Source organism: Trematomus bernacchii, unplaced genomic scaffold (assembly GCF_902827165.1).
Source record: "Trematomus bernacchii unplaced genomic scaffold, fTreBer1.1, whole genome shotgun sequence".
Lineage (NCBI taxonomy): Eukaryota > Metazoa > Chordata > Actinopteri > Perciformes > Nototheniidae > Trematomus > Trematomus bernacchii.
Genome location: NW_022987616.1, coordinates 5,102,298 through 5,120,161, shown reverse-complemented (window position 1 = coordinate 5,120,161; position 17,864 = coordinate 5,102,298). Strand labels below are relative to the sequence as shown.

The window sequence follows — 17,864 nt, the reverse complement described above, 5'->3', positions numbered from 1 at the left end:
CCTCTGTCGTCCTCATCACAACAATCCTTCTGTTTATCTCCTTCTTCTTTGACCTCCTTTTCTCCTTGCTCCGTCTATTTCTGTTATGATGTTTACGAGAGTCTTATCCCACTATGTTGAGTCTATTGATGTGTAAAGTCTATTTGAGTTGGGTCTGTGTTGGCAGTGACTTTACCCTGCGTGCCCTCAAAGCATCTGTGCTGGGTTAGTTGTGTGAAGATGGATGGCCGTGTTGTGTGTGTGTGTGTGTGTGTGTGTGTGTGTGTGTGTGTGTGTGTGTGTGTGTGTGTGTGTGTGTGTGTGTGTGTGTGTGTGTGTGTGTGGATGGTGTTGTATTCCCAGGAGTCCCGGCGGTGTGCTGCAGTCGATACTTCTGGCTGGTAAGTGAAGTCAGCCATTACTTCAACCTCACTGAGTTTCTCAGCACTCGAGGTAGAGGACAAAAAGGACAAAGATATGGAAGAGAGGAGAAGGATAAAGCAAGCTGCAGCAATATGCAAACACTGAGAGGCAATCTTCCATCAGAGTAGGTACATAATAAAGCAGACCAAAAGAAAGCCATAAACCACAGCTACTTCTTAGGAGAACTTAAATAGGTTAAGGTAACATGCTTTTATAACTAGGGTAATCAAAGCCTGAGGTGTGAAAGCAGACGATTAAGTGCTTTGTTAAAAACGATGGTATTGGTTGATTCATTGGGAAAACAATAACTGATGCAAACGATCCTGAATCACATATTAATCTGGTTCAGCACTGCAGTGTTTACATACTGAGTCTGTGGCTATGAGAGGGAAGTCCACCTAAAGTCAATATTAGGTACCCTCTAATGCCAGGTAACACAATAATGCAGATATTTAAATAAGGACATTTTCATGCTAACATACTATTTTCAAGATTTTATAACCTTATCAGCCATAAATGTGGATGCAGCTGGTTGTGCACAACCAACATTACACTTTCAGTCCTATGGCGACATCTAGTGGACAGACTGAGTCATTACAGCCTCTTTCAGTACATCGGTTATGATTTCTTAATTCATTTGTACAGTCCCTTCTCAAAACAGAAACAAAGACAACATAATGCGTACCTTAATGTATTTTAACGTTCATTTAAGGGTTGGAGATGGCTTATTTAAAGGGGATTCATGTTGCATTTCAAGGTTCAAGGTATAGTGTCCAAGCAAACTTCAACACACTCACCGTAGACCTTTCCCAGGAACAGCGTCTTGACCAGGTTGAACTGAGTGTCGGAGGCGTCAGGGAGGGTGTAGCTGACTGGAGGGTAATGATCCAGCTGAAACAGAGAGACATAATATATTAGTATCTGCTTTTTGAAAAGAGTCCTGGTGAAAAACGACTGATTATTGATGAAAGACACTGAGCCTGCATCAGCACATTGAATAGGATGATGAAGTGAGAAGGTTATTGAGTGTGATTGGGCGCTGTAGAGCTACAACACATTGATATCAAAAGTAAAAAAATGGCTCCCTCTTGTGGACAAAACTGTTCAACACACCTTTATAATATTCCTAAGAGTCAAATAACTTATTACTTAACCACTAGATAACTAGGACTCAATAGCATCAGAAAGTCGGATTCAAACATGTTACTTCAAGAGACATCATTATTATATGTTTCTTTTTTACTTTAAACGGGACCTATCATGCAAAATGCACTTTTGTACGTCTTTTATACATGAATATGTGTCCCCGGTGTGTCAGGGAACTCACCAAGTGTCAGAAAACACAACCCTCTCTCTTTTCCTCCATACCCAAATCTCTAAAAACGGGGCTGCAACGGAGCTGATACAGATTTGAAATTGTTCTGACGTCAGAAACAGGGAGCTCCGCCTATATGGGCAACGCTCCACCTATCAGGGGAATGGGGGGTTGGGCCACGGCCACGGCCATTGCTGCTAGAAAGCGCTGGAGACGCTGTAGTACATATGCCAGGCCTGTAAGTGGCGCTGTAGTCTGCCACAAAAGCAGCGAAGAAGACTTCTCACAGAATCAGCCTTTGCAAAAACAGGGCTGGAAAAGAGCAAATAGAGCGAAATGAGGCATGGCTAAAATGCATGATCTGTTTGGTATTTTGAAAAAAAAACTTCACAGACATGTTTTATATAGGTATGGCCCTACAATATATTATTAAAATATAGCATGATAGGTCCACTTTAAGGTTTCTATAGAGAAGCTTCTTCATGCATGTCATATACTGTTGTTTTCAAGACATGTAGTGCTGCGTAAAAAAGCCCGAATGAAGAGTTCAATTATAGATTTTCTTAGATACTTTCTAAAAGATTACACATGTTGCATCCATATGGTTTCATATGAATAATATCTGAACCAGAAAATGTAACATTATCCTAAAACAATTCTATCATTACTTCTTCTTTAATCATGATTCTCTGATTATTCTCTAGGAATAAGAAGAAATAATGCAATTTAATCCTCATATTCAGTGGTGTCAATATCTCATTTCACACTATAAAGTCACGCCAGATGTTTAGTCAAGCTTTTCACGGCTGAGCCCAAACTTAAAAGCGATCTTCCCTCCTGCAAACAAACAGCTCCTCACCACGGCCTGCAGATAAATGATCACACGTTAATTAACAATATGTTATTTCCAAAGTCTGCAATGTGTTCAAAGCAATATCTGAGAACCAAAACTAAAAAGGAGAAGAAGAAGCATCGTGTTTACACAGAAGAGATGTGAGGGTGTGATGGAGGGAGAGAACACACAACTTTAATATCCCTGCAACATAATTAACTTGTTATTGCTGTTTCACTGAAGTTTTCTAATTAGCTTGACGGCTGCATTCGGTGCAATTGACAATAATTATTCCAGCCCCACAAATTGGTTTTCTGTGTGTGTGTGTGTGTGTGTGTGTGTGTGAGTGTGTGTGTGTGATCACTCAGGAGGACTGTATCTCAGCACACACACACACACACACACACACACACACACACACACACGCCTGCTCAACGCAAACCAACAGTTGATTGAAAACAATGATTTTTGTTTCTGTGTGGACATGTGTTCCATTGATGTGCTGAACAGCTGTTAGCAGGGAGCTAAAGGGTTGAGATGTGTGTGTGTGTGTGTGTGCACTTGGCCCATACAGAAAATACTCTCTACCCCCCATCTCTCCACACTATTTCCTCCCTCTTTCTGCACACACACACACACACACACACACACACACACACACACACACACACACACACACACACACACACACACACACACACACACACACACACACACACACACACACACACACACACACACACACACACACACACACACACACACACACACACACACTAATTTGATTCTTTCCAAAAGCCAGGGTCTCAGTGGAGCATTGTGTGGGTTTTGTTTTCTGGAGGTTCTGGATAATGGGGCACAATTAAATTTCGCTCAGTTTATTTACTTTTTATCTGAGAAAACAAATTGGCTGCACAGTCAGGGACGGCGGCCTGAGTCTCCAAATCCCACAAAAAGGTCCACAGAGGCAGAAGAACAACCTCGTGTTACCAAACTTTGTCAATTACAACCGCAATTATTGGGATCTTTTCCTTTTCACGCTGCAACACTTCAGACTGTTTTCTCCCTTGAAGGCTGAGGGGCCTCTTCGGTTACACACAGCTTACATAAACAAATTAATCAGGGTTTAGACAAAGAGAAAATTAACAATGGGTGAAATCTATTTCCCTAACTACGTGCGTATAATGAATCTAATTTAGCCAATGTGCTGTATATATCCAAAGTACCTTACAGCGCATTGAGAACTGTTACTGGTGGCAGCTCTGTTTCCTTAACGACGTCTGAGGGACCAATAAGACTCACTTCACAGATTACACTCCAGAGATCTCATCTTCTTCTTTGTTTACTCAAATGAATAGTGTGACCTCATTATCCAGGCAACAACGGAGTTATTGTCTTTCCCTTCACAGCTAGAGCCATTTACACAACTAATACAAACCCAGCAGCAGCTATCAAAGGAGAGGAGAGGAGAGGAGAGGAGAGGAGAGGAGAGGAGAGGAGAGGGGAGGAGAGGAAAGGAGAGGAGAGGAGAGGAAAGGAAAGGAAAGGAGAGGAAAGGAGAAGAGGGGAGAGGAGAGGAGAGGAGAGGAAAGGAGAGGAGAGGAGAGGAGAGGAAAGGAAAGGAAAGGAGAGGAAAGGAGAAGAGGGGAGAGGAGAGGAGAGGAGAGGAAAGGAGAGGAGGGGAGAGGAGAGGAGAGATGAACCAGGGATGAGATATTAGTGCCTGGAGGGCCTCCTCCTCACTGAGTAAACCCTGGCAGTGAGATTTGAGAGGAAGTGAATCCAGAGAAAGGAACACTTTCTGATCTCTCCTTGATCTCTCTTTGATAGATGCTAACCTGACGTTACCTCACAAACTGTTTAAACGGCAAACTCTCACTTCCTGCACGGCTCACACACTTCAGCAGGAATGTGCAAATCCACACCTTGAAATAAGTCTGCTGGGGTTTCACGACCTAAATGCATTAAAGTGGTATTTTATTTGCTGGGTCTACTTTCTTTATCTAAATACATTATCCTTCCTATCAACCCCCTCCTCTGTTCTTCCTTTCCTCTCAGTTTCCAATTACCTCCCTCCTACATGTCTTCCCACTTGTCTTTTAACTAAACAGCCTCTTGTCTAGATGCCTTTAAGATTTGCAGCGGTGATATCAGAGCGCTGAGACCTCAGGTAAACACGCAGCTCTTTCACTCTGGAAATTGAATTTGATCCAGTGGCCGGCAGCATGACTGACTTTTATTGCACCTGACCGTCTGCCTCTCCTCACATTGTTTTATCTCAGATCAAAGCTGCTGCAACAAGCCCTCAGACGAGCGTTTAAGCATGCAGCATGCGCTTCTTGATTCTAAACTGCTATTGAACAGTAAGAAAACCAAAGCAATGCTTTTTGCTCCCAAGTCAGCGTCCTCCTCTTGCCTCTCCATTGACACCCTTGATGGCGTTTCTGTTGAGTTTGTTGATACCTACAAATATCTGGGCTTTTGGTTGGACAGTAATCTGAACTTTAAACACCATATTGAAGTTTTAACAAAGAAATTGAAATTCACTCTTGGCTTCCTTTTCAGATTTAAATGTTGTTTTTCAACTTCATCCCGTAAAAGGTTGGTCTCTGGCTTATTCCTGTCCCAGCTGGACTACGGTGATACCATTTATAGATTGGCCTGTCCCACTGTTTTGGCCAAACTTGACCCACTCTACCATGCTGCACTGCGTTATATATCAAATGCACCCTATAGGACTCATCATTGCACACTGTATAGCCTGGATGGTCCTCACTTACTATGCGTAGGATGCAGCATTGGTTTTTATTAATGTATAAAGCCATTTTAGGTAAGCTTCCACTCTACATATGTGCCAGATTTGCTCCAGTTTGTGACTCTTACAACCTCAGAACCAGTGCCTGGATACGGTTCCAGGTTCCTACTGTACGGACTGAGGCTGGAAAAAGGAGTCTTTCTTATTATGGTCCTTGGTCTTGGAATGACCTTCAATCACGCCTCAAACTGAGGGCACTTGTCTCTATATCATGTTTTAAATTGAAGTTGTCTGAAGTCCTCACCACCAGCTGCTCTTGCAGTAACAAGTAGTGTACTTTTCTTACTGTCCTAATGTGCACAATGTAGTGACTGCTTTTTCCTCTTTTGTTTTCTTTGTTGTGTTCTCTGTATTTTATATGTTTGTGTTATGTGTTATGTGAAACGTTGCTGCCTTCTTGGCCAGCTCAGCATTGAAAATGAGATTTTATCTCAATGCTTTTATCTGGTTAAATAAAGGTTAAATAAAAAATAAATTAAGCTAAATATAATAATGGGTTGGTTAGGTTTCAAATGACGGTGGCGCACTGGAACAAACAAGAGATGTTATGCTTTAATTAAATAATATGTGATCCAAATCAAACTCACACAAAAAGTAATTATCAAGTGTACACACTTCAGTAAGATCATTACAAAAACAGCAGCTCCTGCACATTTGTTCTGACTGTAAATTATTATTAGAGTATACATTAGGTGTTGGATGTAACTAAGCATATTTAATCAAGTGCAATTGCAACTTTTCTTATCATAAAGCTTCATTTCCATTACTGACTTGATGTTTTGTTGTTGTGTATTGTCCAATTACATATAATAAACTGCCCAAAAGCATTACAAATAAATCCAATTAGCTCCACCTCTTACAACTGCAACAACAGAAAAATGCTATAATGCACCACCATAACAAATACAAATACAATATTAATACATCCGCAGGGGTAATTCTATAAGTTATATTTGCAGTGGAGAACATTTTTACTTAAAGGGGACCTATCATGCAAAATGCACTTTTGTACGTCTTTTATACATGAATATGTGTCCCCGGTGTTCCAGGGAACTCACCAAGTGTCTGAAAACGCAACCCTCTCTATTTTCCTCCATACCCAAATCTCTAAAAAAGGGGCTGCAACGGATCTGATACAGACTGATCCAGATTTGAACACTTCTATGTCGTCACAGAAGTGGCGCTACGGCTATTGGGCCAACTCTCCACCTATCAGGGGAATGTGGGGTTGGGCCACTGCCGGTCGAAAGCGCTGGAGACGCTGTAGTACATATGCCAGGCCTGTAAGTGGCGCTGTAGTCTGCCACAAAAGCAGCGAAGAAGACTTCCCGCGCATGGTTACCATGGTTACCCTTCTGTTTATTCTCCGCTGTGGCTTTTTTTCTCCCTCCCCGAGGCAAGCGTTTGCTCCCGCTGCTTTAATTCAATGCAATCCCTCCCCGTCGAGGCAAGCACTGTCATTCTCTCCGGTTAGTCCACCAGCAGATGACAAACACCCACCTCTCCGCCTCTTCCAAGGAACGAGGGGACCGTGCGGCAGAGTTTCAGTTTCAGTTTCTTTCGCCGGTCAAGATGTCCGTTAAAGTTTAAATCTTCCGGACAAAATTAGAAAAGTGCCGGTCAAAGGTCTTCTTTGTTATTTATTGAGCTTTAAAACAAATGAATAACGACTCTATATAATAATATGCTATAATAAAACACGGAGGACGGAGATCTATTTTTCTCCTCCTCTTCTGACTTGATCAGAGCGGCTCCCCTCTCCTGCAGGGGGGCGTGGTCAGCTGCAGCTCACAGAATCAGCCCCAGAATTACTACTTAAAAGGCACTTAATACACAAAACAAAGAAACACATTATTAAGCAAATGCAGCATCCTATTTACACATCTAACAGACACTGAGCAACATTAGCATTCATTTGGAGTCCTGTTTCTGGCCGCAGTGTAATCTCCTTTTAGCTCTTTGTTTATAGTCTCAGATTCCTAAGGGGAAATATTTGTCTCTTTAGGTTTTAAACCGCTGTTCTTTGTTTCTTTGCTGTTGGGCGTTTGATATTGTCCTGTAGTTTAGTACCTCATTGGTGGATAGTGGCATTTGCTTAAGGCAAAATACTGCTTGATATTATCTGTGTTTGCTATTTTCTAAGCACCCTCTTTCTCCCTTGTCTTACTCGTGTTGCTCTCTGCCGTCCTCCTGAGTAGAATATGTCCCGCTCCTCACAACTTATTAGTGAGAGCTGTGGCTCCTAGGTAGTAAATGAACTAAAAGCCCTCTAGGCTGAAAGAAGGTAGAAGGCAGGCGAGGTGTTAATTAGACTGAGAAATGTAGATTTGTAGAGCAGCAGTGTGGAGCCTTTGTTGTGAGATGACCTGACGAGATCTCACGTCCGTTGGTATGCATGCCCACACGTGTTTATCTTCAGATATTAAGAGCATGTTTGTACTCTGAAAAGAGCCCAGAGGCAGCAACATGAAGAAAGTTTTACCCATCAAAGTTATCTTCGTTAGCTCCTGGCTGTTGATGCTTTATCTGTAAACTTCATCTGTTTTCTGTTCCCACAGTTCCCTCGTTGATTTCTCCTTTCTTCCTTGAATCCAAAATACCACACCATGCCCACCAGTGATCCACTTAGTTTTCGTAGAACTCTTCAAAGGGATCATTACTTTTCAACCTGGCCATGCTTTGTGTATCAGTTACTTCTCTGGACAACCATTTTAAAAGGCGTTCAGAATACGGGGCGGGACTGCTGCAGCTAAGACCTAGATACACTTTCTATCACTTTATTATTTATTCATGTGCAATGAATGCAACATCATGTTCCCCAATTTGGGAAAATATATGTAATTAATCAATGAGAATACAGCCTGGTCATATTGGGAGTGGTATTAGGTATATGCACTTAATATTTCCACAATAATTAAACAAATGAAAACCTATTAAACTGTAGTGAAAGGACCTTGCAAGTAAAACATATGGAATGGTAAAAATAGCCAAGATAACAAAAAATTAAGTTCATTTTTTGAGGAAAGATGGGAAAATGGATGAGGTATACAACACAAAACACAACTAATGACCCCCCAATAAGATGTGACAATTAATGTAGGTGTTAAATGGGGATTTCACTTTTTTTGTGTATGCCTGTAACTCCATACATTCTTAAAATGCAAAAAAAAGGAAGAAAATTAATATTTCAGTCACAAACTGAACACAGGGTGGACGATCAATATCGAGACACAACCATGTGTGATCGACCAGTGGAAGACACACTATGTGTTTGTGTGTGTGTGTTAGAGTGTGTGTGTGTGTGTAGCCCGCTCCAATCCCTCTCGATGCCACTAAGCGTGGGGTGTGTGGTGTGAAGTGCTCCCTGTGGGATGATCAGCAGCTGCAGGAGGTGATTTGCTCAGAGAACCAGGACGATTCCTATTGGATGTTTCACTTTCTAATTTTCTTTCTGTCACAATTCTTCACCCTGTGTGTGAATGTAGGTGATGATTCTCCAGAGTGGGGTGTAGCTATCTACATGCAATGAGAGGCAGAGAGGGGTTAGACTTATGGAGCAGAGAGGAGTGATGATTATTGGTTTGCAAACGTACTGTGACTCATTCTGGCACTAACCTTATATTTCACCTTAATGATAGCAACACTGAAGCGGCTGAATGACCAAAACCCAGGTTATCTTTTCAGCTCAGTGTTTGTTTGTCGACAGGATTTTTGGGAAAAACAACTTGCCTGATTTTTACCAAATGATGTCTGTGCTCTCCAATTCTAGTTTGGACATTGTTTATCAAAAGACAGGGGGACATTTTGACACAGTAGCCAACATTAGAAAGCTTACAACTCATTTTCATGATGTATAATCTTATGGTATCCTGGCTTGTTTTCGACTAACACTGTATTTATTATTTTATAATGTCTATATTCATATTTGTCATTGATTTCCTTCGAGTCCATGTCTAATGTATTTATTTAAAAATCCTGAAAACATTTTGTAATTCATAAATAATGTTATCTTTGTTTATTTGAATAGTTTTTATGTGTAAAAAATGATTGGTTGCATATTATGTACGTCTCCCAATTTGCATGTTTTTTTCATTTATTTCCTATTCTAATTAAGTTCTGTTAAAACTACTCATTTGGACCAATAACTAAAGCAAATGTCGTCTTTGACCTAGATAACAATTTGAACCCTTATTTCTCTACAATAATTCCAAAAATAGATGCTGCGGACCGAGGTCAAGCGTTTTATTGATTGAAAGTAATCCATGAGACTATGAAAAAGATGGCACAGCTGATTAGATCAAATATCATCGACAGGGAAATAGGATTCTGTCGGCAAGGACATTAAATCCATAGAGAATAAACAGCGCAGAATGAAGGCAAATAGCTGGAATATAGATTATAATTAGTAGAGCAAGGTCATATCCAATTAATGATATGATCCTCTCCCACAGTTCTTCAAATATGCAGAGAGGAGGTGAATCCGGTTCATGCAATGCCTCCATATGACCACTAGGGGGCAGGTTGTCTCTCCAGAAGTGAGCACGTGAAGTGAAGAAATGTAAATATGCAGCTACAATAAAAGTTGATCCTATAAATAATAAAATATATGACACTTTCTAAGCAGAAGTGTAAATATGGAGCAATGATGAAAACTTGTATAACGTGTGTAATATCATGTATATATTTTTTTAGTAGCAGGTTGGTCCATTATAGCATATTGTAACTTATTCTGTAAATGTGTAATAGTGTATTATTTAGAGACTTGTTTACAAGCTTCAATAACAAAACATACCCCAGTTCTGGATGAATAAAGTATATCTAATCTAATGTTATGCAAAGTATTGTTATCTAATCTAATGCCACAATTCATGATGAACACACAGAGGTTTCTAAGTGTTTCCACTGGATACAGAAGCTGTTAAGAAGACATTTAATTGAAGAAGTCAAGTGTTTCTACTTTTTCTTTTTCGTTCTCATTTAAGCCAAAGCAAATCCCTTTCTTGGCGGACCAGAAACTGCAAAAACAAATGTATTCTGATCTGAAAGCAACCGATAACTGGGTTTCACAGGCGGCTGCCATCCATTTAGAGCCCTCCTTAAACTGCAGCCTGCAGCCAAATCGGAGCATTTCAGCCCAGAACAAAGTCTGTAATAGTTTAGCTGAATTCTCACTCCATCCCTGACAGATACGGACCGAGGCTGGGCTGTATTGATCTGCATTAAGCTGTTGAGCTGCACACAACTCAAGAGCACACAAACCCACAGACACAGATATAAACCAACACATGTGCACAAATATACAGTCCATGGCGCAAACAAACTCCCATGCATGAGCACACACATGTCTGTCCTGCTCTGTCTGACACACACAGCGAGATACACACAGATATGCAGTCACACTCACACACAGTCATACAAACACACACACAGATCGATGCTCTCTCTGCTGCTATACTTAGGCTGTCTGCTGGAAGTGGATTAACAGAGGACAAGCACTCTCATCTGAGCCGAAGACAGGACACTTCTCTCCCCTCGGACTTAAAGGGTAACTTTGGTATTTTTCAAACTGCTCCTTTTCTCATGCTTTTGTCTAATGGGGACAACTATTTCTTGAAAATGGTTCAGTATTGAGCGCTGCAGCCAATGTAATCCTTCGACCACTAAAAGTGTTGTTTTTGCCACTGCCAGACTCAGATTGCTAAGTGTCCGACAACATTTTGGAAAGGACACTACAGAGAAATAAAACGTTTTACTTGACCTTTCACTTTATCCACTGGGTTTGTTATTGTGTCTAACCAAGTATCGGTCGTGGAGAATGATCCTTCTGAGATCTCGATAGGGGAGACTTGTTGCCAGAAGACAAGAGTTAAAACGTGAGTAGGAGTGGAGAGAGGAGTGAGGGTGTTGTTAGAGCTTGTTGTGTTGGAGTACAGAAAGCATAACTTCGATTTCAGAGCCAGATTTTCCCTGGCGGGACTTGGTTAGACTCAATAACAAACAGACAAGATCGAGCAAAAGGTTCAAGTAAGAAACTCTCCTTAGGGTCCTCTCCACGATGTTGTCAGACACTGATGATCAAATCAAATGAAGTTTTATTTATAAAGCACATTTAAAAGTGATTTTTGGTCGAGCCAAAGTGCTGTACATGTAATAAAAACACATTACTACAATCACAATAAAAGACAATAAATTACAACAGATATATATATTAAAAAAAAAACACAAGGAAAAGTCAGGAGTCGTGCTCCGCTCTAATTAGAAAGCCAGAGAGAAGAAGTGTTTTTAGTGTATATTTAAAAACCCCTAGGGTCTGGGCCGACCTCACATGGAGGGGCAGAGTGTTCCAGAGCCTAGGGCCAGCTGCTGCGAAGGCTCGGTGCCCTCGGGTTTTTAGCCTGGTCTTGGGCACTACCAGCAGCAGCTGGTCAGCAGACCTTAAAGCTCTGGCTGGGGTGTAGCGCTGGAGGAGTTCGGCTATATAGGCCGGAGCCAGCCCATTTAGTGCTTTAAAAACAAATAAAAGGAGTTTAAAATCAATTCTGAACCGAACTGGAAGCCAGTGTAGTGAGGCCAGAATTGGGGTGATGTGGTCACGCTTTTTGTGGCCAGTGAGTAGACGTGCAGCAGCGTTTTGGACTAGCTGTAGGCGTTTAATTGAGGCCTGGTCCATACCCACATACAGAGCGTTGCAATAGTCCAGTCTTGAGGTAACAAAGGCGTTAATAACCCTTTCTAAGTCATTAAAAGATACATACGACTTGGTTTTGGCCAATAATCTTATTTAAAAAAAGCAGGATTTGACTACAGTGCTGACCTGCTTGTCGAATTTAAAAGTGCTAGTGAAGGTCACTGCTAGTGATGATGTTGTCAGCTGCAAAAACCAACACTTTTAGTTGGACATACACAGCCGTCTGAATCACTGTTGCTAATACTGCACCAAAGTTTTAAAACTAAGACTAAGAAAAAGTTTGGAAAAAAGGATCCAGGCTGAAAAACACCAACGCTACTTTTTAAGGGAAAGCAATACAACGCTCTCCTTTGATGCTAGCAAGTTGGATCGTGAATCTAAAGTGATAGACATGAGCCAAACGTCTTGAATGTGCTGGAGAGTGACCAGATATGTGTGTGTGTGTGTGTGTACAGTACCTGGATGGTGATGCTCCTGTCGACCCGGGACATGTTGATGCTGTGCGGCTGTCCGTTGGCAAGGTTACGCTGGTCCACATCGATAGAAAAGGGCTCCCTGAGGCCTCCCAGGTTATAGCGCACCTGAAGAGAACCTGGAGAAAAACAGGAGAGAGATTAGAAACCTGCTCTGGTTTCATGAAGCTTCACACCTCTGCTTTTACGCTTCTCTAAGATCATTTAAGCGTGAGATCTTATCAATAAATACCTGGCTGCAAAGACATTGATGACATCGAAGACTTGCCAGTTTAGTTCATAATAGACTTTTCTTCTTACAGAAATATTCTCATTGAACTGAACACTCAAGGCCCAAATGTAGTTTTCTTTTTGAAGTGATGGTGCAAGGAGGGGCGAGGGATAGAGGGCGAGACCCTGAATGATTGATTGACCCCCAGCTTGACAGGGGATTATAGATATCTTCTGTCTCGGGGCCCTCAGAGTGCGGGGGGGCCCGAGACTTTCCAGCTGCACCCCCAGGCAGTGTGAGCATTTTGTAGTTGTATTTTTTATTTTTGCATCGATTGCTAAAACGCTAGATGGCACTGTCAATATTTTATTTCTCGTATTTCATCAAAGCACTTAGCTGCCTGTCAGCGGCTCAGCGGGGGGCCGCAGACCGGGGGGGATTTTCTTGGAGATTATAGAAGTTTCCCAACTCTGCTGCAAGGACAGCCTTTAAAAATGTACTTTGCAGCACGAAACAAGTCCAAGCAGACTTCTTAGTGGTGAGTAACTAGAAAATGCATGTGTGTGTGTGTGTGTGTGTGGGGTATCTTACCATTCTGCCTTAAAACCACAGCCAGATAGTCCTGCGTCTTGGAGCTGACGTACATCAGAATAGCAGGAGCGTTGGATGTGCTGAAACTAAAGGCCACCTCCTCTTTTGTCAGATTCACTTCATGCGGCGTCAGCTGGTGCGTCAGGATCTTTGAGTCTCTGCTGGCTCCTGCCACTGCTTCGGGCAGGAAGTTGTACTTTACCAGAGTCCCCGCCTCAAAGAAACCCCCGACATCTGGGTGAGACGACAGAAAGATGCATAAACACACACGTAATGCAAGCAATAGTCCAATAAGTACTTTTTGTTAATGTGTCAACACCACAATATGTGATAAAAAAAAGCCAGGCAACCGATGCATCTATGCAGAAAAAAAAGCAGAAATCGAGACAGCCAGACAGAAATAAATGAAAAGAAAAACACTTCCATCAAACAGTAGCCACAGGGAGGCACTCATCAGCTCACACACGCCAAGACACAACAGGGTAGACATATTAAAGGGCCGGAGAGAAAAACGCACACATAAATATGGCTGTGTGCAGGAGGTGAGTAAAGTGGGTGTTAAATTGCCGTGCTCCAGCGTCTGAAAGCAAACAATACATTGTTTACCAGTACATTAACAGACCTAATGGCATATTCCAGCCTTTCCAGGAGGCTTATTGATTCTCGTAATCAAGTGTTGAAAGAAGGAACCTTATTTTTCTCAGGTCACGCTTCAAGGCTCCTTGTTTTGGTTTATGTGTGTGAATGTGTGTGTGTGTGTGTGTTACTGAAGAGAAAAGAAAACACAAGGTGCGTGAAATTAAAGAGAACAGTTGCAGGGAAAGCAGAGAGTCTGGGACTGTGTGTGTGTGTGTGTGTGTGTGTGTGTGTGTGTGTGTGTGTGTGTGTATGTGTGTGAATGGAATATATTTTGACATGTTGGCCAAAATGTACACCCTTTATGAGTGAAGAATATTCATGTTCTGATGTTAAAGGTACACTCATCCTCTCCCACCGGACACACCGGTTCAAGCTACATTACTGAGATCTAATAGAAGGTTAATTACTAGAACATGGGCAACTTCTCAGACTGGAATCGTACAGAAAACCCTCACTTCTACTCAGCCACATTTCCATCCTCCATTCTGCGCCGCACTGATATCGTTTCGGGCTCTGGGAGTCTGGAGGGACCCATTTTTACCAATTGTTCTGCGTTAACCAGGCGGAAAGCTTGTGAAGTTCTCAAATAGCTTGCTTCTCACTTCTCGTTCAGATGCGGCAGAATTCTTCACTATACGTGCTCCTGGGTATTAACCGAATCAAACGCAAATCAGTCAAAATGAAGTATTTCTGACAGAGCAGCACGCTTGATTAAATTCCTTAACTCTGTTACAAAACAATATATTGAAAAACAAATCAACATAACAGCCTCAATATCTTTGGACTAAAGACAGAAAAAAGATTGCTTCTTGCCTCAGTTATATTATAACAAGTTTCAGGTCAGATATTGCATATTAGCCACCTCTTTAACTCCTGGCTCTACTGTATGTGCCATATTAGCACGCTAACGTTAGCATAGTCAGCTTCCAAAAGTTATAACAAGAAGGAGGCCAGCAGACTGCCAATCCTCTCTGAAGGAAAGTAGTACTTTTTCAATTCATAAATGTATACATTATATTTGTGTTTCAGAATTAGTAGCATTCATGGTTTTTATAATAGGTAAGAAATATCCGATAATGCAAACCTTGTAAATGTGATTGCTGTTGTTTCTGTGAAAATACATTTAGACAAATCTTTCCAGTTTACTTTATGAAAAATGTTGGCAAAAATGTAATATTTGAATAACTCTGGCAATGCGTGAGGCCAAGTCATTATTTTGAGTTGGCTCTGATTGTAGTTATTGATGGATAGAGACTCTTTCATTAAGATTGACTTTAGAAATGTTAACAACACTCGATTTTCGTCCGGCAGTGGCTCAGTCAGTAGGGGCTTGGACTGGGAGCCGTAGGGTCGCTGGTTCAAGTCCCCGACCAGACCTAAATATGGAGTGTGGACTTCTACTTGGAGAGGTCCCAGTTCACCTCCTGCCCTGCCGTGGTGCCCTTGAGCAAGGCACCGGACACCCCCCTTCCCCCCCTCACTCCCATTGCTCCCCGGGCGCTGTACAATAGCTGCCCACTGCTCCTAGTACTAGACTCCTGGTACTAGGATGGGTTAAATGCAGAGGCCAAATTTCACTGTGTGTGCTGTGTGCTCTGCATGTGTGACCATTAAAGAGGGTTTCATCCCTCCCAATTCTATTCTATTTTTGGAATTTCCTAGTCAAAAATATGCTGGTTTGGAAACTAGATTCAACCAAATGTGGGGAACGATTTATTTAATAATTGTTTTAATATTTTCTAGGTCTTTAGCCACTATATATAAACATATTTTATGGTTTTATCAATGCAAGGTCTGATGTTTCCACCAAATTCTTACGAACATATTCTACCCTTCACGCTAAATGTGTCAGATTAGGAAGCGAATAACAGCTTCCTCAGTTTATTAGCTAACAGGAGTAAATAAGAATCTACTTTCTATGTGACTAACTTTGAGAGTTGCAGCTTGTTTTCATCATTATAAAACCGGTTCAAATCAAGTTGAAACTTCACAAAGCTTTTGTGCAACAGGCCCCTATGTTGTTATCTTTAAAACCTATTCTTATATTTGATCTTTATTCAAAAACCCTTCAGAGTGTGTGGGGCCTTTGTGTAACCTGTCTTAGGCTTTTCTGAGAGAGACTCTGACTTGCTGCCCAGAGCCTCAGCAGCAACACACACATCTGTCTGGAAGCATGAGAGGGAATGAGAAACTGCTCCAGGGCAGGGGTCTGTGTGTGTGTGTGTGTGTGTGTCTGTGTGTGTGTGTGTGTGTGTGTGTGTGTGTGTGTCAGTGCATGAAAAAGTTGTGGAAAGAGAGCTGTGCGAGCATGCAAACCTGCAGGTATGTACAAATGTGTGTGTGTGTGTGTGTGTGTCCATGTTTATGTATGTACAGTGCACGTGGGCTCCATGTGACCCTCAAGGGCAGAAAAGCATGAAGAATGAGAGGGTGTGTAATAATAATACTGCGGGGTCCCCTGAGCAGTGTGTAAATATGGATACAATGGAAATGCACTGTGCAATTATGGCTGGCTTCATGCATTTTTCACTCGCTGAGAGGACGGAGAGAAGGGGGAGACGTTTGGGAGAAAACAGAAAAGGGGCAACTGGGAGAGGAGAGAAAGAAAACAGAGGGCCACAGAAATAAAAGAGGGAGATGTGAGGAAGAAATGCTAATTTAGAGAAATGCTAATTTAGAGAAAGTAAAAGAGGAGAAAGGAGGGAAAAGAGAATAGGGGTACAAATGGGAAAACATGGAGAATACGGAAGGAGGGAAAAAGCCAAATTCATACCACCACTGCACCATCCTTGAAAAACACAATTTCTTGAGTTTTGATAATTTGAAGTCTTTTAAAAGTATGTGTTTTTTTTATAAATGTTTACATGGACTGCCCCCCCCCCCCCTCCCTTAGGGGAATTCATCCACAAAAAACACAGTGGACGCTGCACTAGGTCAGAAACCAGAGGAGACTGTGAGGTCCACCGTAGACGGACCACTTTTGGACAAAATGTCCTCTCCGTTAAAGGCAGCTCATTGTGGAATAGCCTCCCAACTCAGATACGGGATTGTCCCACCCTCAATAGCTTTAAGGGTCAACTCAGAGAATGGTTGAGAAACAACCAGACGTGCAATCACCGCTAAATGCACTTTGCACTGTATCATCTCTTGCACTTAATATGTCGTAGCTGCTACATTGTACAAATTGTACAAATGTCATGTTCTTATATGTTGTATGTCAGGGACTACGGATGGAAATGAGCTCAAAGCTAACATCCAGCATATTTACACTTGAAGCATTATTTGTCTAAAGTGTTCATTAATGTGCATTGTCCCTATTCAAATAAATGATGAAATGAAAAAATGAAATGAACCTGAGAAGTAGTGAATACAATAAGTGGACGCAATGGAAAAGGAGGAAGTGCAGATTCAGGGATTGAGGAGAGGACATTGAAGGAGAGAAATGTAAAGGAGAGAAACCAAAGAAGCAACATATTGGGAAAGTAAAGCAGAGAAGAACGAGATTTTAGATAGGAGGACAGGAAGTACCACAAAGCAAGAAGAAGAAGTAGAGGTGCATTGTAGATGGAAAGGACAGGAATAGAAAAGAGACGAGAGAAGAGAAAGAACACGGGTAGAGGGAGAGGAAACAATAAGGAACTCAATGTGGTAAATGGAAACAAAGAAGACTGCAAGATGAGTGAGAAGGAGGATGCAGATTAGGAGTCACGTGTCATGCACAGGAACAAACAGACACACACGCACACACACACACACACACACACACACACACACACACACACACACACACACACACACTCACACTCACACTCACACACTCACACTCACACTCACACTCACACTCACACTCACACTCACACTCACACTCACACTCACACTCACACACACACACACACAC

At 41.8% G+C, this 17,864-nt stretch overlaps 1 protein-coding gene across 1 annotated transcript in view; it reads right to left on the bottom strand.

Moving 5' to 3' along the window:
• The window catches only part of cntnap2a (contactin associated protein 2a), a 305,998-nt gene that overhangs the window by 14,527 nt on the left and 273,607 nt on the right, over positions 1 to 17,864 (bottom strand). The window contains 3 exon segments of the mRNA XM_034132634.1: positions 1,200 to 1,293; positions 12,511 to 12,644; positions 13,328 to 13,561. Of these exon segments, the coding sequence (XP_033988525.1) occupies positions 1,200 to 1,293; positions 12,511 to 12,644; positions 13,328 to 13,561 (462 nt within the window).